Raw genomic sequence first — 25,349 nt, 5'->3', positions numbered from 1 at the left:
CTCCCTCTCTCTCTCTGCCCCTCCCCCGTTCATGCTCTGTCTCTCTCTGTCCCAAAAATAAATAAAAAACGTTGAAAAAAAAAATTAAAAAAAAAAAAAGAGAAATAAAGAAACATTGAGACAAATGAAAATGGAAATACAACATACCTAAACTTATGAGATGCAGCAAAAGCAGTTCTAAGAGGGAAATTCATAGCAGTAAATGCCTACATCAAAAAGATCTTGAATACATAGCTCAACTTTACACCTCAAGGAACTAGAAAAAGAAAAACATTGGAGCCCAAAGTTAGTAGAAGAAAGTGAATAACAAAGATCAGAGCAGAAATAAATGAAACTAAGACTAAAATAACAATAGAAAAGATAAATGAAACTAGGAGCTGTTTTGTTTTGTTTTGTTTTTTTTAAAGATGAAGAAAATAGACAAACCTGTAGCTAGACTAATTAAAAGCTAATCTGAGAGGAGTCAAATAAATAAAATCAGAAATAGAAGAGGAGACATTACAACTGATACCACAGAAATACAACGGATCACAAAAGACTACTGTGAATAATTATATGCTAATAAATTGGACAACTGAGGAGAAATGGGTAAATTCCTAGAAACATGCAGTTCCTAGGAACATTCAGTTCTTACTGAAACTGAATAATGAAAAATAGAATCTGAACAGACTGATTATTAGTAAAGTGATAGAATCAGCAATCAAAGATCTCTCAACAAATGAAAGTCCAGAGCAAGATAGACTTTTATTTTTCAACTTTTTTTTGAGAAAGAATACAAGTGGGGGAGAGGGGCAGAGGAAGACAGACAGAGAGAGAGAGAGAGAGAGAGAGAGAGAGAATTCCAGGCAGGCTCCATGCTCAGCACAGAACCCAACACAGGGCTTGATCTCACAACCATGAGATCATGACCTGAGCTGAAATCAAGAGTTAGATGCTTAACTGACTGAGCCACCCAGGCACCCCAAAATGGACTTTCTAAGTGGCTTCAACATTTAAAGAGAAATTAATCATCCATTTAAATGGTTTCAACATTTCAAGAAGAATTAAGCATCCATTCAAATGACTTCAACATTTAAGGAAGAATTAACACCAATCCTCAAATTCTTCCAAAAATTGAAGAGAAGGGAGCACTTCCAAACTTACTTTATGAGGCCAGTATTATTTTGATACCAAAACTAGACAAGGACGCCATAAGAAAAAAAAACTACAGATAAATTTCTGATGAATATAGATGCAAAAATCCTCAACAGAATATTAGCAAACCTAATTCAATTCAGTAATATTAAAAGGATCATACATCATGATCAAGTGGGCTTTATTCAAGGGAAGCAAGAATTGTTCAACATCGGCAAATCAGACAATGCGATACAGCACATTAACAAAATGAAGGATAAATACTGTATGATCCTCTCAATAGATGCAGAAAAATCATTAACAAAATTCAACATTCATTTGTGAAAAAAACCTCTCAACACAGTAGGTATAAAGGGAACATACCTCAACATAATAGAGGCCATATGTGACAAGCGCACAGCTAACATCATACTCAATGGAGAAAAGCTGAAAGCTTTTTCTCTACGATCAGGAACAAGACAAGGATGCCAAGTTTCACCACTTTTATTTAACATAGTATTGGAAGTTCTAACCAGAGCAATTAGGCAAAAAGAAGAAATAAAAGACATCCAAATTGGAATCAAAGATGTAAAACTACCACTATTTGCAGATGACATGATATCATATATGGAAAACCCTAAAGTCTCCACAAAGAAAAACATAAACCTATTAGAACTAATAAATCCAGTAAAGTCACAGGATGCAAAGTCAATATACAAAAATCAATTTCATTTCTATACACTAATAATGAATTATCAGAAAGATGATTTAAGAAAAATTATCATTTACAATTGCATCATCAAGAATAAAATACCCAGGAATTAATTTGACCAAGGAGGTGAAAGGCTTGTGCATTGAAAATGGTCATACTACCCCAAACAATCTACAGATTCAATACAATTCTTATCAAAATTCTAATGGAAGGTGTTCTGAGATGCCTTTCATAATAACCTTTACCCCAAAGGGATAGACTTTTTTTGTGTGGGTTCCCATACCACCATGATATTACTTCCATCACAGTGTAGTGTAACCATTAGTTTACCTGTCCATCCTGTCGACCTCTTTGTCCAAACTGTGAGTACTTTAGTTGGGATCTCTTTGGTCTTTGCATCCCTGATGCCTAACAGAATGGCTGACCAACACATATGTTTTTCTTAATGAGTGAATTGTTATTCATCCCACACTTAAACAGAGAAAGCTACAGAAAACATAGTACAGTTATCTGAGGGAGTATTCTGCAAAAATGGTAGATTTTCCATGGAGTGTGCATAGTGATATAGGAGATTCTGATTGCTAAATGTGATTTTGACCTAGAGGCCCATAAAAGAAGGGCACCTCAAAGTATATTCTGCTTAATTAGATTGGATGGAAGCTTATTAAGTTTCTCTTAAGTGTATGTTCTTTTTAATTATGTATTTGGATCACTGCTTTTATTTTCCTCTGGGTATCATGTCATGCTTGGAATTGCATTCGTTTTTAAAATTACTCAAACTACTTGGGATAGTCTTGTACATTAACCTTTTATTTCTCTTCATTTTTTTCTTTTCTTTTTTTTTTTTTTTTTCCTCTTCATCCTTTTCAAGTAGCCTGTGATTCTCTGGCTGATACTGTGTTCAATACCGTATGGACCTTGGGCTGCCGACCTTTCATGAATAGCCAAAGGGCAGCCTGCATCTGTGCAGAAGAGGAGAAAGAAGAGTTATGAGAAAGAGGTGATCCCTTCCTGGTTTTGAGTGATGCCACAGCTGTCAGTCTCAGAGATGGTAGTGTGGCAGATGTGTCTCATCCTTGCTTCCAAATGTTTGGATAACACAAAGCAAGAGAAAGGAAATGTTGTTCTACAGCTGAAACGTGAGTCCCATCCTTTGGGAGAACTGGAAAAAAGACATGGAGTGATTGGAAGACTACTCTTTATTTTACCAATGGTCTCCCCAACCAAGAAACATTTGCCTGGCAGTTCAGTTCTTAGTTTAAAGACTAAAATAAAGACTAAAATATTGGGATTCTCGGACTTGGTAATTATATTCATAAGTGAAATTTTGCAGCATCCAACCATTTGGGAGGCAAGGACTTTCCTCTGATTCATGTTTCAGTTGCCAGTAAGCATCTCACATTTAATAAAGTGTTCTTTTTAGGAAATATGAAAAGAGATGAATGAATTCCATTATCACCAATGTGCTTCCATTTCACTTAGAAGAGAACAGAACCCAACCTGGTAAGTTCCACCAATGATAACAATCATTCCCACTGGTGCTGGAGAGATAAGAACAAGTGGGAAAGGTCAGAGACTTACTTGGTGAAGACCAATGGAGGTGGAGGTCAGATGGAGTTAGGTCTCTGAGGTTCCATTTTTTTCCTTCAGTGAATTATTCCTGTTGATATTCCCAGTTACTAAGTGGTGTTAGTGTCATGGTAGGATCTGAGAAGCATTTCGTAAAAATTGCCACTGAAGATAGCTAGGAGAAGTCCCTGAAATCTGAGGACACACAAATGGTCAGTTGCTAAACTCTGGTTCTCAATACTGACTGCAGATTAGAATTACCAAAGGAGTATTAAAAAGCAGAAACCCTCTGGGAGTGGTATCTACCTATAGGTGTTTTATGAGTGCTCCCCACCTGATCTTGATGCACTGGGAGGACTGAGGTCCACTAAGATCAGGGATCAGCAAATGAAACTCATGGGCCAAATCAGGTCTAACACTGCTTCTGTGGCGTTTTATTGGAACACAACCATATTCTCATTTGTTTATGGTCACTCCTGTGCTACAACCTCAGAGTTGAACAGCTGTGACAGACTGTATAGCCAGAAAGCCTAAAATGTTTACCATTTGGCTCTTGACAAAAAAAGCTGGCCAATTCTTGATCTAGGTCATTCTGTCCTTTCACTTCCGTTTGTCAATTTTACTGGTTGCATTAAGAATTGTTGATTATAGCCATTTCAAAAAAGAAAAAGAAGAAAAACTGTTTCCTGATCTTATGTAAAGCCATAAAAATAATTGGCATATTAAGAAACTGGATTTCATTGCATATAAAAATTATCTCTGTGATTTATAATATTTACTTCAATAAACTGTATTAAGCACCTACCTACAAAATAGAGCATGGTATAATTTACACCTTTTTCTTATTGCCGTATCAGTCTGAGGGCTTAGAATGCCAAATAACAGGACATATGGTACCAAATTTTAATTTTGTCTACAGTTCAGTCATTGAACCACTTAAATGCATGTCAATACATTTATTAATATTTATTAATTGAAAACATTTCACGTAATATAAAAATATCAAAAGAAAACACTGTGCAAGAGGAAAATCAAATAATATTTTTTAGTACACACTTCTACTGATAAACTTCCGAATCTCCTATAACTACTCTGCGTTTGAGTTGAAATTTCAGGGAATGATTATTATTTACATATTTAAGGAGTTGCTGGGTATTTAGGTCCTAATTTCAAGCAACCATTTAATTTGTTTTAAGTTTATACTTCAGAAGAGCATGCCCGACTTTTGATTTTAGGGGTCCTATTGCATCCTACACGAGCTGTTTTGTTGTAGGAAGGAAATGTGGGGAGCAGGGTGAGCTGCTTTCTTGCAGGGACAGCATAGCTTTCGACGTTGGGAAGATGAAGCCCATGGGTTGGATCAGTCAGCAGTGAGGTGACCTTTCCTGACCCAGCAGCCGGAGTCAGAATGAGTCAGTTCCGGGAGTCTGTCTAAACCCACAGTATAAGGTTCAAAGAAGCGCCATGTTGTAGGGTGTTGATTGGTGCTCTCAGAGCGCGTAGGGAGAAGTTCCAAAGAGGTGGGTGGCCCAAAGCCAGCACTTGGGTGTTGGGTGGTCCTAGTCCTCCCAGTCGATGCTGATCGGGCCGCCAGTCAGCATCTGGCTCTGCAGACCAGCTGTATCCTCTCCCTCTACTGCCTCACGACGCATTCGCCGGTGGCAGCCCTGAGCACAGCGAGAATGCTCGTCCAGCCTTCCACAGACAAGGACCTGGCAGTGCAGAAACACTTCCTGGAAAGACCACAATTATAATTAACAAAAATAATAACAGCTACCACTTGTGGGGCCCTTTCTAGAAGCTAGACACTATACCAAATGTTTCATATATATTGTCTCGTTTCATCTGAACAACAACTGTTTGAGGTAGATGTTATCATCCCCATTTTACAGATGAGGAAACTGAGACTTAGGTTAGGAAACTTCCCCAGATTCACAACATTGGTCAGGTGGCAAAACACACTGAGTCATGTGGGTGATTTAGAACCCCACATCTATAACTTTTGCTTTTGTACAGGGACAGGAGAGACCTTTGAGAAGGCAACATCTAATAATGTTAACATCTTCATTCTTAGCATCAAAGTCTGGGAAAAACATTGGTGCCCACACACTTCTGTGTAAAATAACAAGTTCTTTGCCCAAGCTTCTTCCTACACGTTACCTCCCAAAGCATGCTGCCTGCTTGAGGAGGGAGATCAGGATTAGCCATCATGATTAGCAGGTGCTCTGGAACAGTGATGTAACTGTTCACTTAAATTCACTTAAATGCAGGGTGGAAAAGAATATTGGTCTCTTAAACTTCTTTTGGTTTAAATGTCTCAACAACTCTACTAAAACAAAAACCAAAAAAAGCCTCTTATAACTTCGGTGTATGTATAATTTTCAAAAACGTAGCATATTCAATATGCATGCAAACTGTTATGATAAAAGTTTTTTCATATCTCCTTTTTCTGTATTTCTCATTTTAATAACTGCTCAGTATTGCATTAACTGATATATGGTAGGCCTGGTTGGGGGCTTTCTCTCATTTCCCATGTAACAATGCTCTGTAAACACATCTAACAAATCGTGTTTTTCTTTTTTTTTTGCTTGTTTGTTTTTGAGAAACTGTCAGAATTGGAGTTTTTAGAATATGATTTTATGGTTATTGCTACATATTATCAGACAACTTTCCAGAAATTATATTCATTTATACTGTCACTGTATTCTCCCTATAACTTTGCAAGCATTGTGATAAATTTTTATAAATTTAATATGCATAAAATAATGTCTTATAATTGTTCTAATTGGCATCTTAAGTACTATTTTCACTGAACGCTTCGCTATTTGTCTTTTCTGTGAATTTTCTGTCCATATCCTTGGCCAATGACTACCAAGCAGACTTTTTCAACCATATCTGCCCACAATGACTTAAAATTATGATCATATAGTATTTTCTTTGAACAAGCACAGTGATTTTCTTGGGAGGGAGGCAGATAACTGTGATATTAATGAAGGTATTAGGCTTCTAGGTGGCCAATTCTACAGTATTTTTCTTTACTTTATAAAATTTTTTTTATGTTTATTTATTTTTGAGAGTCAGAAAGAGAGCACAAGCAGGGGAGGGGCAGAGAGAGAGAGGGAGACAGAGTCTGAAGTAGGCTCCAGGCTCCAAGCTGTCAGCACAGAGCCTGACACGGGGCTCAAACTCATGAACTGTGAGATCATGACCTGAGCCAAAATTGGACACTCAACCGACTGAGCCACCCAGGCACCCCTACAGTATTTTTCAGAGGGGAATGCAGATCCTAACTTTGATCTCATAGAGAAGGTCAACGAATTGGGACACCAATTCAGGTCTGGGGGTGGGGGGTGTAGGTTACAAGGTAAAGGTGTTCAGCTCACCTTGTGGTCTTTGCCCACAAACTTGAAGACAGGAACCTGAAAGTGCTTTGCTAAGTGGTCTCGTGATGTGTACTGCTTCACTGAGTCATCTGAAACACAGCTGAAAGCAAGACAGGAGAGCACGTAAGACTTGATTGTTTCTACAGAGGTGGAAAAACAATCCAGTCCAATGTGTTTGGTCCAAGGAGTGGCTGACTGGGCGGAGGAGGCTGGGCTGAACTCAAGCTTGTTGAGAATGAAGGAAAAATGAAATTCCCTCCCTAGAAAGGCATCTTCAGATACAACCCTGTTCATTAATCATCTCTCATTCTCTGTACCCACAAACTGGGCACAAGGACCTCTTGACATATCAATGTACTGAAGTGCCAGCAACAGCACCCACATTTATTCCAACGATATCTCTGGAAATGAAGGTATCTTTGTAAGGCTGTATTTTTATTTGTAATACATGGTAGGGATTCTGCGGTTACATACTCGATAATTGGCTTAAAAAGGCTATTCTTTTAACTAGACTTCATAAATATTTATTGGACACTTTATATACACTAACAAGGGGGGTTCAGAGATGAGCAAACCCCAACTTGTATTTCAAAGAGCTGCATAAAGACCTAAGTTCCAGAGAGAATAACTCGTTCTCCTGAGGAAAGTTCATTCACCTCCAAACTGTTGTAATTCCTCTTTTCCCAAATTTAACGCTAAGTTTTGGTTTTGTAGGGTTTTTGGGTTTGAATCTCAGGTCTACTACTTGAAGTGAAACTCGTAGGGTACGTCAGGGTTAGCTGAGGAAAAGATGTGTTATTGATTCTCAATTTTGAGACCACGGTTTAGTATTTGATGAGCATTTTCTTCCTACAGGCCAGGGATTACCCCTGTATCATCTTTCCCATTCTGAATTTTAAAGGAACTTTATTTTCCCTGAATGTATTTTCCCTTTTATGGATACCTAATAGTTCTTGCCTGCCAAGGCCAGGAAAAAAAAGTGGGGATCAGAAGTAAAAGTCTATGAAATTGGATACTTGCTCCACATGCTTAAAGACCACTTTCTAGTTCATTGCTAAGTTTCAGTGCCGTTGAAAAATCCCATAAAATTGTTTAAAAATAAGGCATTGTGACTTATATTACCACTAGTACCATATTCCCCTGAACTGAAGAAGATCTAAATATATAATGCAGTTTCTGTTATTTCTTGTATTTATGTACTCATTTTCATTTTCCTGAGGTAAAGTTAATTTATGCCATCTTTTGATTACGTTCTATAATAAATACCTACTGCATATCTAATCTAATGCAACATACTCTGCTGGGAACTGCAGAGGATATAAAGATGAAAAATATGGTCTGTGATGTCAAGGAGTTTACAGTCTGTATCTATGATAAAAAAGAGTAAAGCGATATTAAAATGGCACTTTTCATCTAAGTGCCTCACCATTTTCAATTTATTTTTACCTAAAAATACTATTGTTGTTGTTTTTTCAAGCGAGAATGAGGCAAAAAGAGTTGTTACAGGGTAATATATTACAGAAGAGAACCCAGAACAAATTCTGGCTCTTGACTTGGGGTTTGCCATGATTACACAATGCTGGTTCATCAGCTCTAAGTTGGTGTGTTGAAAGAAAGTAACAATGGTATATAGGATAATACAAAATCATTGATTACCCAAATGTTGTCCAGTATTTTTTTTTTTGGAATTCAATATGTTTCTTTTTCTGGAGAATAACTTTATAATTCTACTTTGCGTGGGCTTGTATTAAATTACTTTGCATTCTCAGAGCACAGGCAGATTGAAACTGGAGGGAGGTAAACGAGATGGGCCAAATACCAGGAGAAACCATCCCGATTTAAATTTAAGCTGAGGACGATGAATAATCAAACAGTTTATAAATGTAATCACACTGCATTATGTTTACTTTAGGGCTCTGGACTAGCTTCAGATTATTGTTATGCTAAATGCTCACGCAATAATTCATTTGACCAATATTTAATGACCCTATAGGCTAGGCATTGAGGAGGAAAGAGAAGGAAAGAATATTTCTAGTTCAGGTTGGAAGGAATCAGGGAAGGCTTCATGGAGGAAAGAAATCCTGTCGAATCTTGAAGGACCAGTAAGATTCAGGCAGCAAGAAAAGGGGAAGAAGATTTCAGGCAGAGGAAACAACAGGTGCAGTCAGAAGGGTGTAAGGAACAATGGAATGTGGGAATTGCCTGTAGTTCCCTTTGCCAGGAGCAGAAACTGGAGAAGGCAGAGGTCAGAGGGTGAGGCACAATAAGCCAGGCTCAGAGTTGGATTTTATCTTGAGGAATTGTCTCATATACACCATTACAGTACTATCCATTATTGTGCCCGAGATGGGACTATTTGCCTGGTTACTAAATAGATCTCTACAGCTGTGTTTTTGAGTTCTTGTCTCTGGCTTTTAAGCATTTTAATTTCTCCTGTAGCATTTTCAGGAGGGGGGCTATTTTGTACATGCTAAGGGCTGGAAAATTAAATAGCACAGCTTCTTAGAACTGTCTAAAATAAAAAGTATATAGTCCTTGACTATCTGAATAACAAATACATAAACAAACTTTGCAAGCTTTATCGAGATTGTAGATTATATCTTTTTCTAGTAAGTGGGTTATTATACATTTATTTTTGTAAAAAGTAAGTACAGGGGAAGGAGAACACTCTTGGAATGAGAGAAAAGTTCCCTATCTTGATTATAGTGATGGCTTCATGAATATATACATCAGAACTTACCCAACTGTACACTTTCAATGTGTATGCTCACTGTATGAGAATGGTACTCCAGTAATGCTGTTAGAAAAAAAAAAGGAACCCAAATCTCCTCTCCCCCTAAAAGAAAATCCATTCCTTAATCTATTAACTTTAGGATGTGAGTGAAAAAAATAAAAAGTGATACTTCTAATTTTCACTTTAAAGCTTTGTGAAGATAACTTTAAGATGGCAAGAAATCCCAAGAACTACAGACTCCTATGAGACCTATTACTGGCCACCCAAAACAGCTCAGAATGATAAATTTTCCATTTTCTGAACACAAGAAAACGAGGCTACAGAAAGCTGAGGCTAGAAGTACTCCTGCTGGTAAACAGTGAAATTTACTAACCAAAGGAAATCAAGAGCCATCAAAGGTTTTCAACATGGATCTGACCATATATATATATTTTTTTTTTTTTGTTTCAAAATTTAAAGTTTGTCTTCCTTTTGACTAGATATCCAGGGACTCTTGAAGCTGAGATTTGAGAGTTGGGACTTAGGGGGCTGTTGGGAGGCTGTTTTAGCTGTCCAGGTGAAAGATAACAAGGGCTGGAATTAAGACAGTAAGAGAACAGAGAGAACAGCGTGGGGGTACTGCTACTTTCTACAAAAGGCTCTTGGTTGATCCCAATGTGCTTCAAGAGTTGAAAAATCACTGTGCGAGAGATTGACAACAGCAGGTGGAGGTTGCCTGTGATGAGAGATCTGGTAGATAAAAGCTAAGTAGATATTTCAGAGTCCAACAGGCCAATTAGCAAAGGGCATGGCCCATGTGGTGCTCTTGCTAGACCATTTCCCTTTCATTGAGCTGCAGTCCCTGCCCCTAATTGAGATATGTCCCACCTGACACTGAGAACAAGGAAGAAACTGATAAGATTCTGCCATGAGTTTGGGGTATGAGTGTAATTTTCCTGGGAATGTAAGCAATGGATGGGATAACCGCCAGACTTCCAATGATCCCATGAGACACACATAGTTCTCAATCCAAGGATTCTTAGGAGATAAAGGAAATCTCCTTTGTATAAAACAAGCACAGAAAAACCAAATTTCACTTGATCTTTCTTCTCCTGAAACCTTCCAAGTATTTCTTTTCTCTCCTTCGCTACCCAAGCTGCTTCTTCTTCTTCTTCTTCTTTTTTAAGTTTATTTATTTATTTTGAGAGAGGGAGAGAGAGAGAGAGAGAGACCACGCACACACAAGCAGGCTCTGTGTTGTCAACACAGAGCTCGATGCAGGGCTTGAACTCACAAATCATGAGATCATGATCTGAGCCAAAACCAAGAGTCGCCCCTCGCTAACAAGCTTCTTAAAAGAGAAGTCTACAAGGGGTGCCTGTAGTCTACAGGGATGATTCTTGCTCCTTTATCTCTAGTTCTGACCTTGTTCCAAGGTCTGATATACATTTCCAACTGCCCACTGAACTTCTCTTCCCATATATCCTACAAGCATTTACAATTCAATAACATTACTTGGAATTATCATATTCAATATTTCACCTCAAACCTGCTTTTCTACTTATAGCCTTCTGTCTTGGTTAATGGCATCTAGCCAGTCACCTGAGCTAGACCCCTTGGAGGCATTTTTGACTCTCTGCTCCCTCACCAGTTTTTACCTCCAATATGTCAATGAGTGGCTTCTGAACCAATTAAGAACTCATAGGAGTGCCATGTTGTTTTAGGAAATGACCAAGTAGGCTTGTGCACTTAGAAGGTGGATGTGAACTGGGGTAGTAAATCGTGTAAGCAGCATAATTACCCATCCTGGATGAGGTAGTACTTCAGGATCTCGTCGATCTTGGAGGTGGGGGTGGCAAAGCAGCTCTCCACTAGGCTTTCTAAGCCATTCACGTGCACGACAGGCTCAATGCCAAAGTAGAGGGAGTCTCGAAGCTTGAGGGTGGGCAAAGCTTCCCGATAAGGCTCTTCAAACTCATTGTCCTTGAAGATCTCCAGAGTGAATGGGAAGATTCCATGACTGCGGCCCATGATTTCCAGTGGGGTATTTCGAAGGTTAGGAACGTAGCCTTCCGAAATGGTGTATAGGCGTGGAAACTCGCAGGTCACTGGGATCAGCAGTTTGCTGGTTCGGATGATGATGTCCCCGCTGCTCCCTGGGGTCTGCTTGGGTAGACCTGTCACAAGGTTGCTTGCCACGATCTTGTCATTTACCACCTGAGCCAGGCCAGGGCCAGGAGAAGAAAAGATTTTATGTTTATTTCTAAGGAGTTCCCCATCCCCACCTCCCAAACCCTGCCCCACTCCTGACTGTAACATTCTCTCAACTTCTATTTACATCAAAACACATAAAAGATTTGGTTGCTGAAGACTGGAACTGTTTTTTTTTTTTTTTTTTAATCACTTCTTTTTAGCAAGATGTTCTGACTGTTAAGAATTTTATATACTACTTCATGGTCAACCCACGCATTCCTTTGGAGTATTACTCATAAAACCTGAACTATGCAGAATCAGCAAATTCAAAGCTCTGGTATTTTAGGAAGGAATGGCTTCTATTTTTTTTTTTTTTTCTGGACTCCTAGACCTGCTGATCAGGCTGCGGCCTGACCTTGTGCTGAACTCATCCACAGGCAGAACTTCAGCTATCACATTTATGCAGATGACTTTCAGTTCTTTGTCTCCAGCCTTGTCTGCTCTCCGGGATGCCAGCAAATCCAACACACCACGGGGGCCTTTCTACTTAATCATCTACAGATACAATAAACACAATTTGCCTAAAGTGGGACCACCTTCTCCTGAGATACCACCCCCATGTCTCAATCTAAGTTCAATTAGCTCTCTGATTTCCCTTAGTCGAATTCAGCAAATAAATATTTATTTAATCAGATGGTCATGAGAATCTCTGCCCTGATCTCCTGGATCCAGGTCCCCTTTTCTCTATCCATTTCTCATGCTTCTGATCTCATCACAACAGTGCCTGAAACCCCCCTCTATGGTATAGAGCCCAAACGTCTCACCCTCGCACACAAGGCAGATCTTTGGAAGCAGTCTCGCACCCCCACCCCCACCCTACTCCGTCTACTTTTCTAGTTTCCTTTTCCAATATGAATTCCTTGCCAGTCAGTCTGAACTTCCCATTCACTCAGCATAAGCCTTAAATATTCCCATATCTGAGACTTGCTCACTTGTTTCTCATCTGAAATGCCCTCTCCTCTCTGTATAAGCCACACGCATGCTTCTACTCCAGTTCAAGTCCCATTTGTCTTGACATCCCCAATGTTTGTCCCTTTCTAGACTGCTATAGCACCTGTCATCTGTATCACTGTTTCTTTCTTTTTTAATTTATTTTTGAGAAAGAAAGAGAGGGAGAGAGCATGCATGAGTGGGGGAGGGGCAGAGAGAGAGGGAGAGAGAGAATCCCAAACAGGCTCTTCACTGTCAGCACAGAGCCCGACATGGGCTCCATCCCAGAAACCATGACATCATGATCCGAGCTGAAATCCAGAGTTGGACACTTAACCGACTGAGCTTCCCAGGCGCCCCTCACTGTTTCTTATTTATATTGTGTGTGTGTGTGTGTGTGATCTCAATACTACTGTGTATGTTCTCAAAAGTTAGGAATCTTATTTCATATATCCCTGAGACTCCAATGCAGATTCTTGGACAAAAATACAAACTTTGAACCTCTGTCTAGTTTACTACTTGAACTCATTTGTTACCTCATAAGTGAACTTTCATCTGTGTCATTTGCTTTCTTCAAGTAAAATAATTGGTCAGAGGAGATGCGACCAGTCTCCCAGTGCTGGTGCTGAGGCACTTGGGAAAATGTCTGTACACATTGGAGAGACAGGACCATTTAAGAACAGAAAGAGAAGAACTCTTCTTACCTCTCTGTGTTCATAGTGCCAGGACCACGGCAGATGCTCAATAATATATGTGTTAAATAAACGGCATATGATTCTTTGAGCTCCATTATTTAATGTGGAACTATTTCATCTATAACACAAGCCACGCTGCATACCTCTGTCAACTACCTCCCAAATAACTGGCTTTTGGTTATTCCCCAAGCGTCCTCCAGGAAGAACCTACATTGACCACTGTGCCACACGTCTTGAGGGAGAAGAGGATGTTGACGTGGGTGCCGTTGGACACTCCTCGGCAGGAGGTGTTGGTCAGGAAGAGCTCCAGACCGCCAACCAGGTCCCTGGGGATGCTCACTTCAATGGTATTTGACCTGCACAACACGGGGACTGCGGCAGAAAGGGGGGTACTGTTAGAACTGGGAAATTTGAATTGGGAGAAGGGTAAGGACGGTGTCTAGGGGAAATAAGTTTAACCTCACACAATTTGAGCGTTTTGTTTTATCCTTAAGAAAATCTATGACGCTCAAAACAAGTTGGTGAATAAAACCAGGACTCCTAACTCCCAGGGTTGTGGTCTAATAATGATCCTCAAATAATTGTTCCCCGAATGAGGAAATATTGTGTTTGAGTTTCAATTCAACATTTATTTCAAAGTGTGGATAGCATAGTTCCACGAACTGAAACACCTAAAGGATTAACTTTTAGCACAAACACAATTTATTGGCAATACAGAAAAAGTACTGCTTTGATGTAGGCTTAAATTACATAACAGTACTGCTCTGACTTTACCATTAATTATGTCTCATAAAACAGAGGTAATAAAAACAACGTTAGTGCACTTGGGAAAGAGTTCCAAATTGTCCTTGCATTGTTCAGTAAACCATAAATGCTGACTATAAATTCCACTTTAACTTAATATGAAAAAGATTGCTTTTCTTTGGTGTTCCTGTGTTCAGTTTTCCAGACTCTACAAATACCTGAAAAGGAATACTTATGGGTACTGTCAGAAAATATGTGAGGACAACATCAATATGGGAGGATATATCATAACAATAACACAGTATAAGGAAATCAGAGATAGGTGCTCATTAAATATTTGCTATGTGAATGAGTTAATATTCTGGACATAAATAACTAGATTTCCAGAAAATAGTTCTCAGAGAATTGTTGATGTTCACATTGTAATTGTAGGGAGATGAATCAGCTCCCTAGGGCTCTCAACTTAGTTTCACCACCCAATTATCTGTTGGAAAAGAGAGGAACTGCATCAGTGTCTTAGACTTCAAAATTAACTATTAGTTATACTGCTAATAATAGAAATTAGAGAAAAAAAATCAAAAGTAAAAAGCAAAGGAAACTGATGGACCATCAATCCCATTTCTGGGTATTTATCCAAAAGAACTGAAAACAGGATCTCAAAGAGATATTTGCACACTTATGTTCATAGCAGCATTATTTGCAATATCTAAAATGGAGAAGTAACTCAAGTGCCCATCAATGGATGAGCCCCTAAACAAAATGTAGTATATAAATACGGCAGAATGTTATTCAGCTTTATGAAGAAAGGAAATCCTGTCATATGCCACATGGATGAACTTTGTGCTAAATGAAATGCTAAGTGAAATAAGTCAATCACAAAAGATACATAGTCACATGAGGTGTCTAAAGTAGTCAAACTTCATAGAAATAGAAAATATAACAGTGGTTGCCAGGGCAGGGGGTGGGGAGGGAGGAATGGGGGGAATTATTGTTTAATGGGTATTGAGTTTTAGTTTTGCAAGATAAAAACATTCTGGAAGTCTGTTGCACAGCAATGTGAATATACTTACCACTACCGAACTATACATTTGAAATTGGTTTAGATGGTCAATTTTCTGTTGTATGTTTTTTTTTGTACCAGAATTTTTTAAAAAGCAAAAGAAAATGAACTTTTTGGTAATGCTGTCTTAGAGAGCTTCTCTTTTGAGTGATCCCAGAGTGAAGATGCAGAGATACACACTGTCGAAAGAGCTGGTGCTCTACAAGATGGGAATATTAACACACTTGAGTGAAGAAGGCAGGGAGATTCACGGGGGAGAGCAGAGGTTGAGTGAATCCGTGTACTACCTTGGCATGTGTGGTTATCCTCAGACAGCACCAAGCCCCGGGGACATTCACACTGATAGCCCTTCTCAGACACCAGGCAAAGATGGCTGCAGCCACCATTGTTATTGTGGCATCCTTCAATGTCTGCAATAAAACCAAAAGAAAAGGGAGTGATCTTGCAGGCCTCTTTCCCAAGAATTCTGTTCTTGGGCTGGCACTTGGCATCAGGGAATATATTTGACTCATTGCAGTATCACTGGGGTCTAACCCAGTCACTGAGTCACGTAGGGAAGTCCACACAAAAAATGTTTATTAAACGTTATAGCTAGAAAGAGGAATCTTAGAACATCTAAAGCTCTAACCTCTTAAGCTGGTCATTTTGTAGAATGACCTTCAATCTGGATTTGTCTGTTTTTCTCATGGTTATATGACAGTTTTGGAGAGGAAGACCTAAAAGTCATTTCTTAGTTGCTGTAATCCACTCATTTTGAAATTTTATAGCATATGACTGATATAAAAGGGACTGACAAAATATAAATTCAACTAGACTAGTGAGACGTATCCATTATTGCCAGTTGGTTGGATTGCCAGACCCTCTCCTCAAATCTCTAGGAACAATAGCACTGGGATACGTGCCTTGGGCTGATAGCACACATAAAAATGAGGCCCGGGGCACCTGGGTGGCTCAGTTGGTTAAGCGTCTGATTTCACCTCAGGTCATGATCTCGCAGTTTGTGAGTTTGAGCCCCATGTTGGGCTCTGTGCTGACAGCTCGGAGCCTGGAGCCTGTTTCAGATTCTGTGTCTCCCAATCTCTCTCTGACCCTCCCCCATTTATGCTCTGTCTCTCTCTGTCTCAAAAGTAAATAAACATTAAAAAAAATTAAAAAACAAAACAAAACAAAACAAAAACGAGGCCTGGATGACACACTCTCACATACTCTTTGTGACATTCCTCTCTTGAGGTATTTTTTTTTAAGTTTCCTTTAAAAAGCTTTGCATTTTGGGGTGCCTGGGTGGCTCCTTCCGTTAAGCGTCCGACTTCGGCTCAGGTCATGATCTCGTGGTTTGTGAGTTTGAGCCCCGCGTCGGGCTCTGTGCTGACGGCTCGGAACCTGGAGCCTGCTTCCGATTCTGTGTCTCCCTCTCTCTCTGTCCCTCCCCTGCTCATGCTCTGTCTCTCTCTGCCTCAAAAATAAATAAAACATGTAAAAAAAAAAAGCTTTGCATTTTCTTTCTCTTTCTCCTTCTCCTCCTCTATTTCCTTCTTCCTTTTCCTCCTCCTCCTTCCTCTTCCTTCTCTTCCTCTTCCTCTTCTTCTTTGTTAGTGGGCTTCATGCCCAGCATGGGGCCCAACATGGGCTTTAACTCACAACCCTGAGATCAAGACCTGAGCTGAGATCCAGAGTCAGACACTTCACCAACTGAGCCACCCAGGTGCCCCGAAAGTTTTGTATTTTCAAAAAGCATACTCAACCAAATGAACAAGAAAAAAATATTCAATTGAAAACTGAAGAAACTACCACACGACTTCATAGTTAGTTGGGAAAATTAATGACCTTTGTGGGCTCTAGACATTGTGAGGGGTCATCAAATTCTGGCATAAGTTTCACTGGCACACAGTCACGCTCATTCATTTACCAATCGTCTGAGTGCTTTCTCACTACAGGGCAGACTTGAGTAGTTTCAACAGATTCCATACGATCCCCAGAGCCTAAAATACCTACTATTTGGTCTACACAGAAGTTTGCTGCCCCTGTTCTAGGGGTAAGATAAGTAAAGGGAATGCTTTCAAAGCATCTCAGATGCTCAAAGAAAGATAGAAACCGATTTCCAGTTATAGTTATAATTCTCAGTTCAATAACAGTTTAAAAAAATTGGTTCCTTGGAACATTAGTAAATTAACCTGGGATCAACTGATTTTTGTGAAACAAAGAATACAAATTTGCAGCGAATTAATCCTTGCAAAACTTAGGAAGTATTAGGCTATTACCTGTTTACAAATCTGGATACTTAAAAAGGATACAAGTACTACTATTGGTTTTTGAAAGAGCTGAAAATGATATAGAACAATGTAGAAGGCAGCATAAAAATATACTAGAAAACGTTAAATCAACATTAATGGGATTTTTTTTCTAAAAATGATCTTCCTTAAGTCAATTTAATTTCTCTGGGTCTTGATTTCAATATTTATAAAAGGGAAGGGTTGGACTAAATGTTCACTCAGGCTATTTGTAGGTCTAAAACTGCAAAGCACAAAGTAAGTTGAAATTCTATGTTGGCATAAAGGGTTTAAGTCTCTTATGAGGATATTCCAAATGTTTGGATACATCTGGCAGGTGGGATTGTGGGTCATTTTAGTTACCTTTCATTTATTCCTCTGTATTTATTTTCTTCTATGAACATAATTTTCATAATAAACAAAACAATAAAAATTACATAAAATTAAAAAGAGGCTTTTATTTTAAAAAAGAAGATATAATTATTTAATGACTAAAGAAACAAATATGTTTGGACTATCAATAAGACTTAAGGGTTTCAAATATGCATCTAAATGCTAAAGTATACCTGATATATAAATTTTGTCTTCTCTTAAGATACTTTCAATCATGATTATTAGGTTTTAAAATTATATGAAGATTAACACTAATACTGCCAATAAAATGCTTGCAAATAATTACAAATGTTCCTCATGGAACATTTCATTAATATTTCAATATGCAAAGATTATTACATAAAATAATTAAGATTTAAGGAAGATTCAGGACATTACCCTTACTCAATAAAATTTAAAGTACATTTAGTCTTGTTATAAGTGACAGTAGTTTAATATTCTGGCTAATGGTCCCTCGGTTATTAATGCAAACTTGTTGCATAGAACAAAATGTAGGAACTAGGCATAATTTTTCCTTTCGGGATAATATTTTATTATGTTGAATATTACCAGAATAAAGTGAACTCTTATAAGCAGTGTTGTACCACAAATTCTATTTAGCCTCACGGACAAATCATAGGTCCTCTGTAAATAATAATTAAGCCATTGATCTCTTCATATAATCTGCAAAGAGGGTTTTTCTTTTTTTTCTTTTGGTCCCTCAACTCCCAATGGTATGAGATTCTGACTCAGTAAAGTGGAAGGGACGACATTTTAGTTGTGATAATTTACAAGGGCAAAGGTGTCTTAGAGAAAGAACATTACCTAAGTTTCATATCATTGTCAGAGTACACAACTGCCATTTCAACTATTTGACATAAATTACAAATTCTTTTTTATTACTTAATCATATAAAATGTACACAGCATTTCTGCTATTAACAATAGATAATTTTAGTTATCTTCCCCAAAGTGTATTAATCTCCGGTAAATGCAAAGCATAGAGGGGGAAAAAAAATGCCTGCATGTGAACCAGGTTCCCAAACTTCAAGATGGTAAGACTCACCTAATGGAACTTGGTAAAAACACAAACCCTAAGGCCCATCTCGCCCCCCTGAACCAAGGTTCCGGGAGAGAGGACTGGCAAGGGCCAGGTTTGAAAGCACCCGGGTGATTCTCCTCAGCAGGAATGTTTGAGAAACCCTGCTATAACCATCTCTATTATCTTCCTACTCCAACTATGCTCCTCTGCAGCAGAGGCGTCACATAGAAGTTATTTAGAAATGTATTATCTTTGCCTGACCCCAGATCTACTGAATCACCATCTGCATTTCAACAAGGTCCCAGGTGATTTATGGGCACATTACAGCTTGAGAAATGCATAATACACTATTTTTTCCCCCAAATTAAATGTGGCCCTTGGGGCACCTGGCTGGCTCAGTTGGTAGAGCCTGTGCCTCTTGACCTTGGGGTTGTAAGTTACAGCCGCACGCTGAGGGTAGAATTTACTTAAAAAGAAAAAAAAAAAAAGTGGCCCTCTGCCTCTTGCAAAATACAACTGCCTTTATCTTGAAGATGAAATCAAAACCGAATTTTGCCTGCAACATGAAAGTCCCCAGTGACGGTGAACCCCTTTTGTCATTTCTTTACATAGCCCAACCTTGACTCTCTCCTAATGCTGGACAATTTCATGAACATCAATCAAAGAGTAAGCCAATGGTTTAGTCTGGGATCTTGATCTGAATCCCTTCTTACCCATTCTCACCTTCACACGTCTTGCCATCACTTCTTAGCACACGACCAACCCCACAGTCACAGCGATATGAATTTTTCAGATTTACACAGATCTCACTGCAGCCACCATTGTTTTGCTCACATTCATTTTCATCTGTAGAAGAGAAACCACCCTGTTTACACACTGTTGAGCAGCTCAATCTTTTCCCAAGCCCCTTAGCAGAGTCTTCTCATCTTTTCAGAACCTGTCGATACACCAATCCTTTGCTGTAATCCTCATAATCACTTCCATTAACCTGATCTCCTAAACCAGGTTATTTACCCATCTGCCCTCTGCTAGAACAGAAGGCACTTAGTTGTTGGCCAATTAATTCCCTTCTAAGAGCAAAACTGGGGAAATGAAGTTTCTTTTGTTACCTGGCCTCACCTATTTGTTTGTATTGGTGAATCTCACTTTTTCCAGTGAGTTCCTGAAGTTTAACTAAATAAATACAGACTTACAAATCAAACTGTGTTTTAAACACATCAAAGGAACTTGCAGTGCAGAAATGAATAGCTGATAAAAATTATGTGTGAGGCCATCTTCTGTTATAATATGAACTGCCCTTGAAGTCTATTTTAAATATTGGAATATTCCTATTCGGTACTTAAGCAATGACTGTTAACCTTTTTAAGAATCTGATAAAGGATAAGTACTCTTGCTATAAAAAAAAAATGCACAGCTGCTTGCTATAAAAAATGCAAATGTCACTTCCCATACTTCTACAAAGAAAGAGAAGCTTGGGAGATACATGTCTCATGGCTTGGGGATAGGGGGTTGGGATTTGAACACCCACAGGGTGACAGATGGCATGGCCTTGGGCTCAGGAGAGGAGGTGAGCTGCAAATGAAATCCTGCTTAAATCCAGGACCCCAGAAAAGGTATCCCCACAATGAAAGGGGGAGTAGAAGAACTTTGCCCTGAGGCCCACGGACACAGTCAGCAAGCTCTCTCTGAGGCCTCGGGGAGAGAAAAGTCCTTCATAAACAACGCAAACCCCAAGTCAGGCTTTGCTATGGTTGAAGTAGGAACTTATAATTCCCATGGAAAATGGGGATCTTGGAGCTGAGAAATTGGTATAAAAGTTGGCCTGGACTGGTGAAACTTCTGTTGTGCATGACAGAAGCATTTGAAAAACTGCTCTGTAGTCAAACTTCCACAAACCAGGCAGTCAGAGGGGAGTTCCACAGAAACACAATCTCAACACGTGGTGGTTTGCCACAAAACATTACACATGAGGAAATGATCCACGATGAGAATGGCTTGGCAAGACAACAAATGGAAGGCTCTGAACTGGAGATAACAGAATAATCCAGAAAAATCTGTAATGCAATGATCTAAAAAATTACTAAACAGATAAAAGAAAGGATAGTAACCAAGATAAAAGAAGTATGCAAAAAGACAAAGTAGAATTGAAACCAAACAAATGCACAGAACTTGTAGAAATGAAAAATGTAGTGCATAAGATTAGACTCTTCACTGGGGCCACTACTGCCTGGCAAGTGGATGGTTACAAGTGCCAGCTGCTTTCCTGGATGTGGCCATACTCTGTCCCAAGCCTGGACAGCTTACCTCGAGACTGATTTTTTTCTTTTTCTTTTTTCTTTTTTTATGCGAGACAGTAATACACTTCTGATTTAAACCATTGGTATTTGGGAGTTTACTGTCACTTATGGCCTTAGATGCTCTCTGCCCCAGCAATTCTACTTTTATGAGTATACTCTAGAGAAAATCTCACACATGGAGTAAGGTATCATTTTTATGTTAATTTTAAGAACAAAAACAATGGGGGCGCCTGGGTGGCTCAGTCGGTTAAGCGGCCGACTTCGGCTCAGGCCACGATCTCGCGGTCCGTGAGTTCTAGCCCCACGTCGGGCTCTGTGCTGACAGCTCGGAGCCTGGAGCCTGCTTCAGATTCTGTGTCTCCCTCTCTCTGACCCTCCCCTGTTCATGCTCTGTCTCTCCCTGTCTCAAAAATAAATAAACGTTAAAAAAAAATTTTTTTTTAATTAAAAAAAATTTTAAAAAAAGAGCAAAAACAATGCTATACATTGTTATGGGTACATACATAAATAATAAAAGCATAAAAACAGGGACCAGAAGAACACACACTAGTTTCAAAACAGTGATTACTCCCAGAGGGTGAAAAAGGGAAATGAAAAAGGAGATGAAGTGAGATGACTTCATTTGTATCTGTAAAATTTCATTTAAAAAGAAAAAGGGGGCAGCTGGGTGGCTTAGTGGGTTAAGCATCTGACTCTTGATTTTGGCTCTGGTCATCATATCACAGTTCGAAGGTTTCAGCCGGGCATGGGGATCTGCACTGACAGCACGGAGCCTGCTTGGGATTCTCTCTCTCTCTCTCTCTCTCTCTCTCTCTCTCTCTTTCTGTCCTTACCCTGCTCTTGTGCACTCTCTCTCTCTCAAAATGAATACACATCAAAAAAAAAAAAGATTTACTTTTTAAAAAATTCTTATTTATTTTTGAGACAGAGAGACAGAGAGAAAGAGAGAAAGAGCATGAGTTGGGTAGGGGCAGAGAGAGAGAGAGAGACAGAATCTGAAGCAGCTCCAGGCTCCAAGCTGTCAGCACAGGGCCTGATGCGGGGCTTGAATTCACAAGCTGAGAGATCATGACCTGAGCTGAAGTTGGATGCTTAGCTGACTGAGCCACCCAGGTGCCCCACAAAAGATTTACTTTAAAAAAAAAAAGAAAAATGGAAGAAAAAATGAACTATAGTTAAATCTGGGTACACGAATTATATTATTTTATCATTCTGGCCAATAATCCTGTTGTATTATTTTCTTTTACACTTTTCTTGGACTAAAAAATTAACACAATTTAAAATAATAATTAAAATTATATTATATATATTTTTTAAAATAAAGGAAAACTTACATTAACACAAAACTTTGCCTTTAATTTCAGGGAATTCATGACAGACTTCGAATAGGAACTGAGGTGATTTCCCTACACACTGCTAGGCAAAGATGTCCAACATAAATTGCTAACCAAGAGATGTGTACAATATGCAGCCTTTGGTGTAAAAAAAGGGCAGTAAATAAACATACATATTTACATTTTTTATATCTGCCTGAAGAAATCTTGGGAGCATACATCAGAAAATATTACAAGAGTTTACCTGAGATGGGGTTGGAGAAGGGACAAATGGGACAAATGGAGGACAGAGAGCTAGACATTTCATTGTATACCATTCAAGCTGTTCAATTTGGGACCCATCTAATGATCTTATCTGTTCAAATGTTATATTAAAACAAAAGCTGAGGGGCGCCTGGGTGGCTCAGTCAGCTGGTGCTGACAGCTCAGAGCTGGGAGCCTGCTTCAGATTCTGTGTCTCCCTCTCTCTGCCTCTCCCCTGTTTGCACTCTCTCTCTGAAAAATAAACACTAAAAAAAAAAAAAAAAGCTGAGTAATGAAACAAAGCCTGCCTTAAAATGAAGCCAAATATTTCCCAAGCACATCGTGTGTGTGTGTGTGTGTGTGTGTGTGTGTGTGTGTGTGTGTGTGCGCGCCGGAGAGGGGGTTAGGGAAGGAAGTTAGGGAAGATTACGGGAACAATCGTCTCCTATATCCCAAACCTTTTAGCATTAAATCACACAAAGTCCATCATGCAAGATCCCTAAGAGCTGGCACAGGAGGGCATAAACATACTCCATGGGGTTGTCAGTGGGATTCATTAAGGAGGCTGAAGAACATAAACTTTTCTACAGTAAGAATCTTTTTATATTCCTTTCAACTTAATCCCTGTTCCATTTGACCTGTTACTGTTCTTGAAAAGGCAGGTGTGGGCCAGTGTTCCCTTTCTCTCTGGGTGTGTTTTAAGTGTTTATTTATTTTTGAGGGAGAGAGACAGAGAGAGAAAGAGATCATGAGCAGGGGAGGGGCAGAGAGAGAGGGAGACAGAGAGAATCCTATGCAGGCTCCACACTCTCATTGAAAAGCCAGACGCAGGGCTCGAACCCATGAACCATGAGATCAGGGCCTGAGCTGAAATCAAGAGTCGGTGACTTAACCAACTGAGCCACCTGGTTGTCCCTGGATGTGTTTTAAACCTATTTGAGTCTGAATACCTTAATGGGAAACTAATGTTATGAGTCATAACATTAATGGGAAAAGATATGATCTTCAGTCTTGGGTTTTTTAACTCTATTTTGTTCCAGTTACAGACAAAAACTGAGTGTAAGTAGACAACTCTAGATTTCCTAGAAAATTATCTGACTCCCATTTCTTGCTACTCAGAGAAACCAAAATTATGTTAGTGCAGCTATAGGAGTATGTTCTTAGATAATCCTAGAGCAAAGCCATCTGACAGAAATACAAAATAAGCCACATAAGTAATTTAACACTTTCTAGCAGTCACATTAAAAAAATTCTAAGAACACATTTCATTTAATCCAACATGTCTAAAATATTTCCTCTAAATATAAAATCAATATTAAAATTATTGAGATATTTAAAATTTTTTTTTGAATGAATCTAGTGTGTATTTTATACTTACAGCATATCTCAATTTGGATGCTAAATTTTCTTTCCTTTCCTTTTCTTTTCTTTTCTCTTTTCTTTTCTTTTCTTTTCTTTTCTTTTCTTTTCTTTTCTTTTCTCTTCTTTTTTAGTAGGCTATATGCTGGGCATAAAACTGGAGCTTGATCTCACAACCCTAAGATCAAGACCTGAGCTGAGATCAAGAGTCGGATTCTCAGCCGACTGAGCCACTCAGGCTCCCTGGTTGCTAACTTTTCATTGAATTACTTGGTTGGGGAGTGCCTGGGCGGCTCAGGTGGCTAAGTGGCTGACTCTTGATTTCAACTCAGGTCATGTCATGGGATTGTTGTGCGCTCACACCGCTGAGCCTGCTTGGGATTCTCTCTCTCCCTCTCTCAATTTATCTTCCCCTGCTCACTCTCTCTCCCTCTCTCTCTTTCTCTCAAACAAATAAATAAACATTAAAAAAAGAGAAATACTTGGTTGGCATTTAGAGTCATAAAATTTACTGGTGGTTACTCAAGTTGTCCCAAACATTTTCGGTTTTCCAATGACTGAATAAAATATCATTTAAAAAATTTTTTTTAACATTTATTTTTGAGAAAGAAAGAGAGAGAGAGAGAGAGAATGGGGAGGGGCAGAGAGGGAGACAGAGGATCTGGAGCAGGCTCTGTGTTGTGAGTGCAGAGCCTGATGCAGTCTTGAACTCATGAACTGCAAGATCATGACCAGGGCCGAAATCAAGAGTCAGTCGCGTAACCAATGGAGTCACCCAGACATCCCTCAAGTATCAGTTTTTAAATTAAAATTAAGTAAAATTAAAATTTAGTTTTTCAATCACACTAGCCACATTTCTTTTTTTTTATTTTTTATTTTTTTAAACGTTTGTTTATTTTTGAGAGACAGAGCATGAGTGGGGGAGAAGCAGAGTGAGAGAGGGACACAGAATCGGAAGCAGGCTCCAGGCTCTGAGCTGTCAGTGCAGAGCTGGATGCGAGGCTCAAACCCACGAACTGTGAGACCATGATCTGAGCCAAAGTCAGATGCGAAACTGAATGAGCCACCCAAGGGCCCCCACACTGGCCACATATCAAGAGCTCCACAGCCACACACGGGTAGGGGCTGCTGTATTGGACAGTGTGAGTCTAGACTGTTCCTCCACATGTATAAATTTGGTTTGAGGCTTTAGTCACAAACTAAAAAGGCAAATACTGTTCTAAGGGTTTAGAGACACAAACTAGAAAAATGACAGTCAGGAAGT

General features: G+C 39.1%; 2 protein-coding genes across 3 annotated transcripts in view; one reads left to right on the top strand and one right to left on the bottom strand.

Annotated features, from left to right (window-relative positions):
• Nucleotides 1-2,818, top strand: part of PLA2G12B (phospholipase A2 group XIIB) — a 30,252-nt gene extending 27,434 nt beyond the window's left edge. Inside the window, exon 4 of one of the 2 annotated variants that reach the window (XM_047826506.1) lies at nucleotides 2,700-2,818. In XM_047826506.1, coding sequence (XP_047682462.1) covers nucleotides 2,700-2,818 — 119 coding nt within the window. Of the gene's footprint in view, nucleotides 1-2,696 lie in introns of both variants that reach the window. The other variant, XM_047826507.1, reaches the window with a different exon arrangement.
• Nucleotides 2,819-4,345: 1,527 nt separating this feature from the next.
• The window catches only part of OIT3 (oncoprotein induced transcript 3), a 28,244-nt gene continuing 7,240 nt past the window's right edge, over nucleotides 4,346-25,349 (bottom strand). The window contains exons 4-9 of the mRNA XM_047826505.1: nucleotides 19,576-19,698; nucleotides 15,460-15,582; nucleotides 13,580-13,740; nucleotides 11,292-11,707; nucleotides 6,778-6,877; nucleotides 4,346-5,127 (exon numbers count right to left, since the gene is read on the bottom strand). Coding sequence (XP_047682461.1) covers nucleotides 4,954-5,127; nucleotides 6,778-6,877; nucleotides 11,292-11,707; nucleotides 13,580-13,740; nucleotides 15,460-15,582; nucleotides 19,576-19,698 — 1,097 coding nt within the window. The 3' untranslated portion in view covers nucleotides 4,346-4,953. The remainder of the gene's footprint in view (nucleotides 5,128-6,777; nucleotides 6,878-11,291; nucleotides 11,708-13,579; nucleotides 13,741-15,459; nucleotides 15,583-19,575; nucleotides 19,699-25,349) is intronic.

The sequence above is a fragment of the Prionailurus viverrinus genome, chromosome D2, assembly GCF_022837055.1.
Source record: "Prionailurus viverrinus isolate Anna chromosome D2, UM_Priviv_1.0, whole genome shotgun sequence".
Lineage (NCBI taxonomy): Eukaryota > Metazoa > Chordata > Mammalia > Carnivora > Felidae > Prionailurus > Prionailurus viverrinus.
This window is presented reverse-complemented; position numbering and strand designations above follow the sequence as displayed.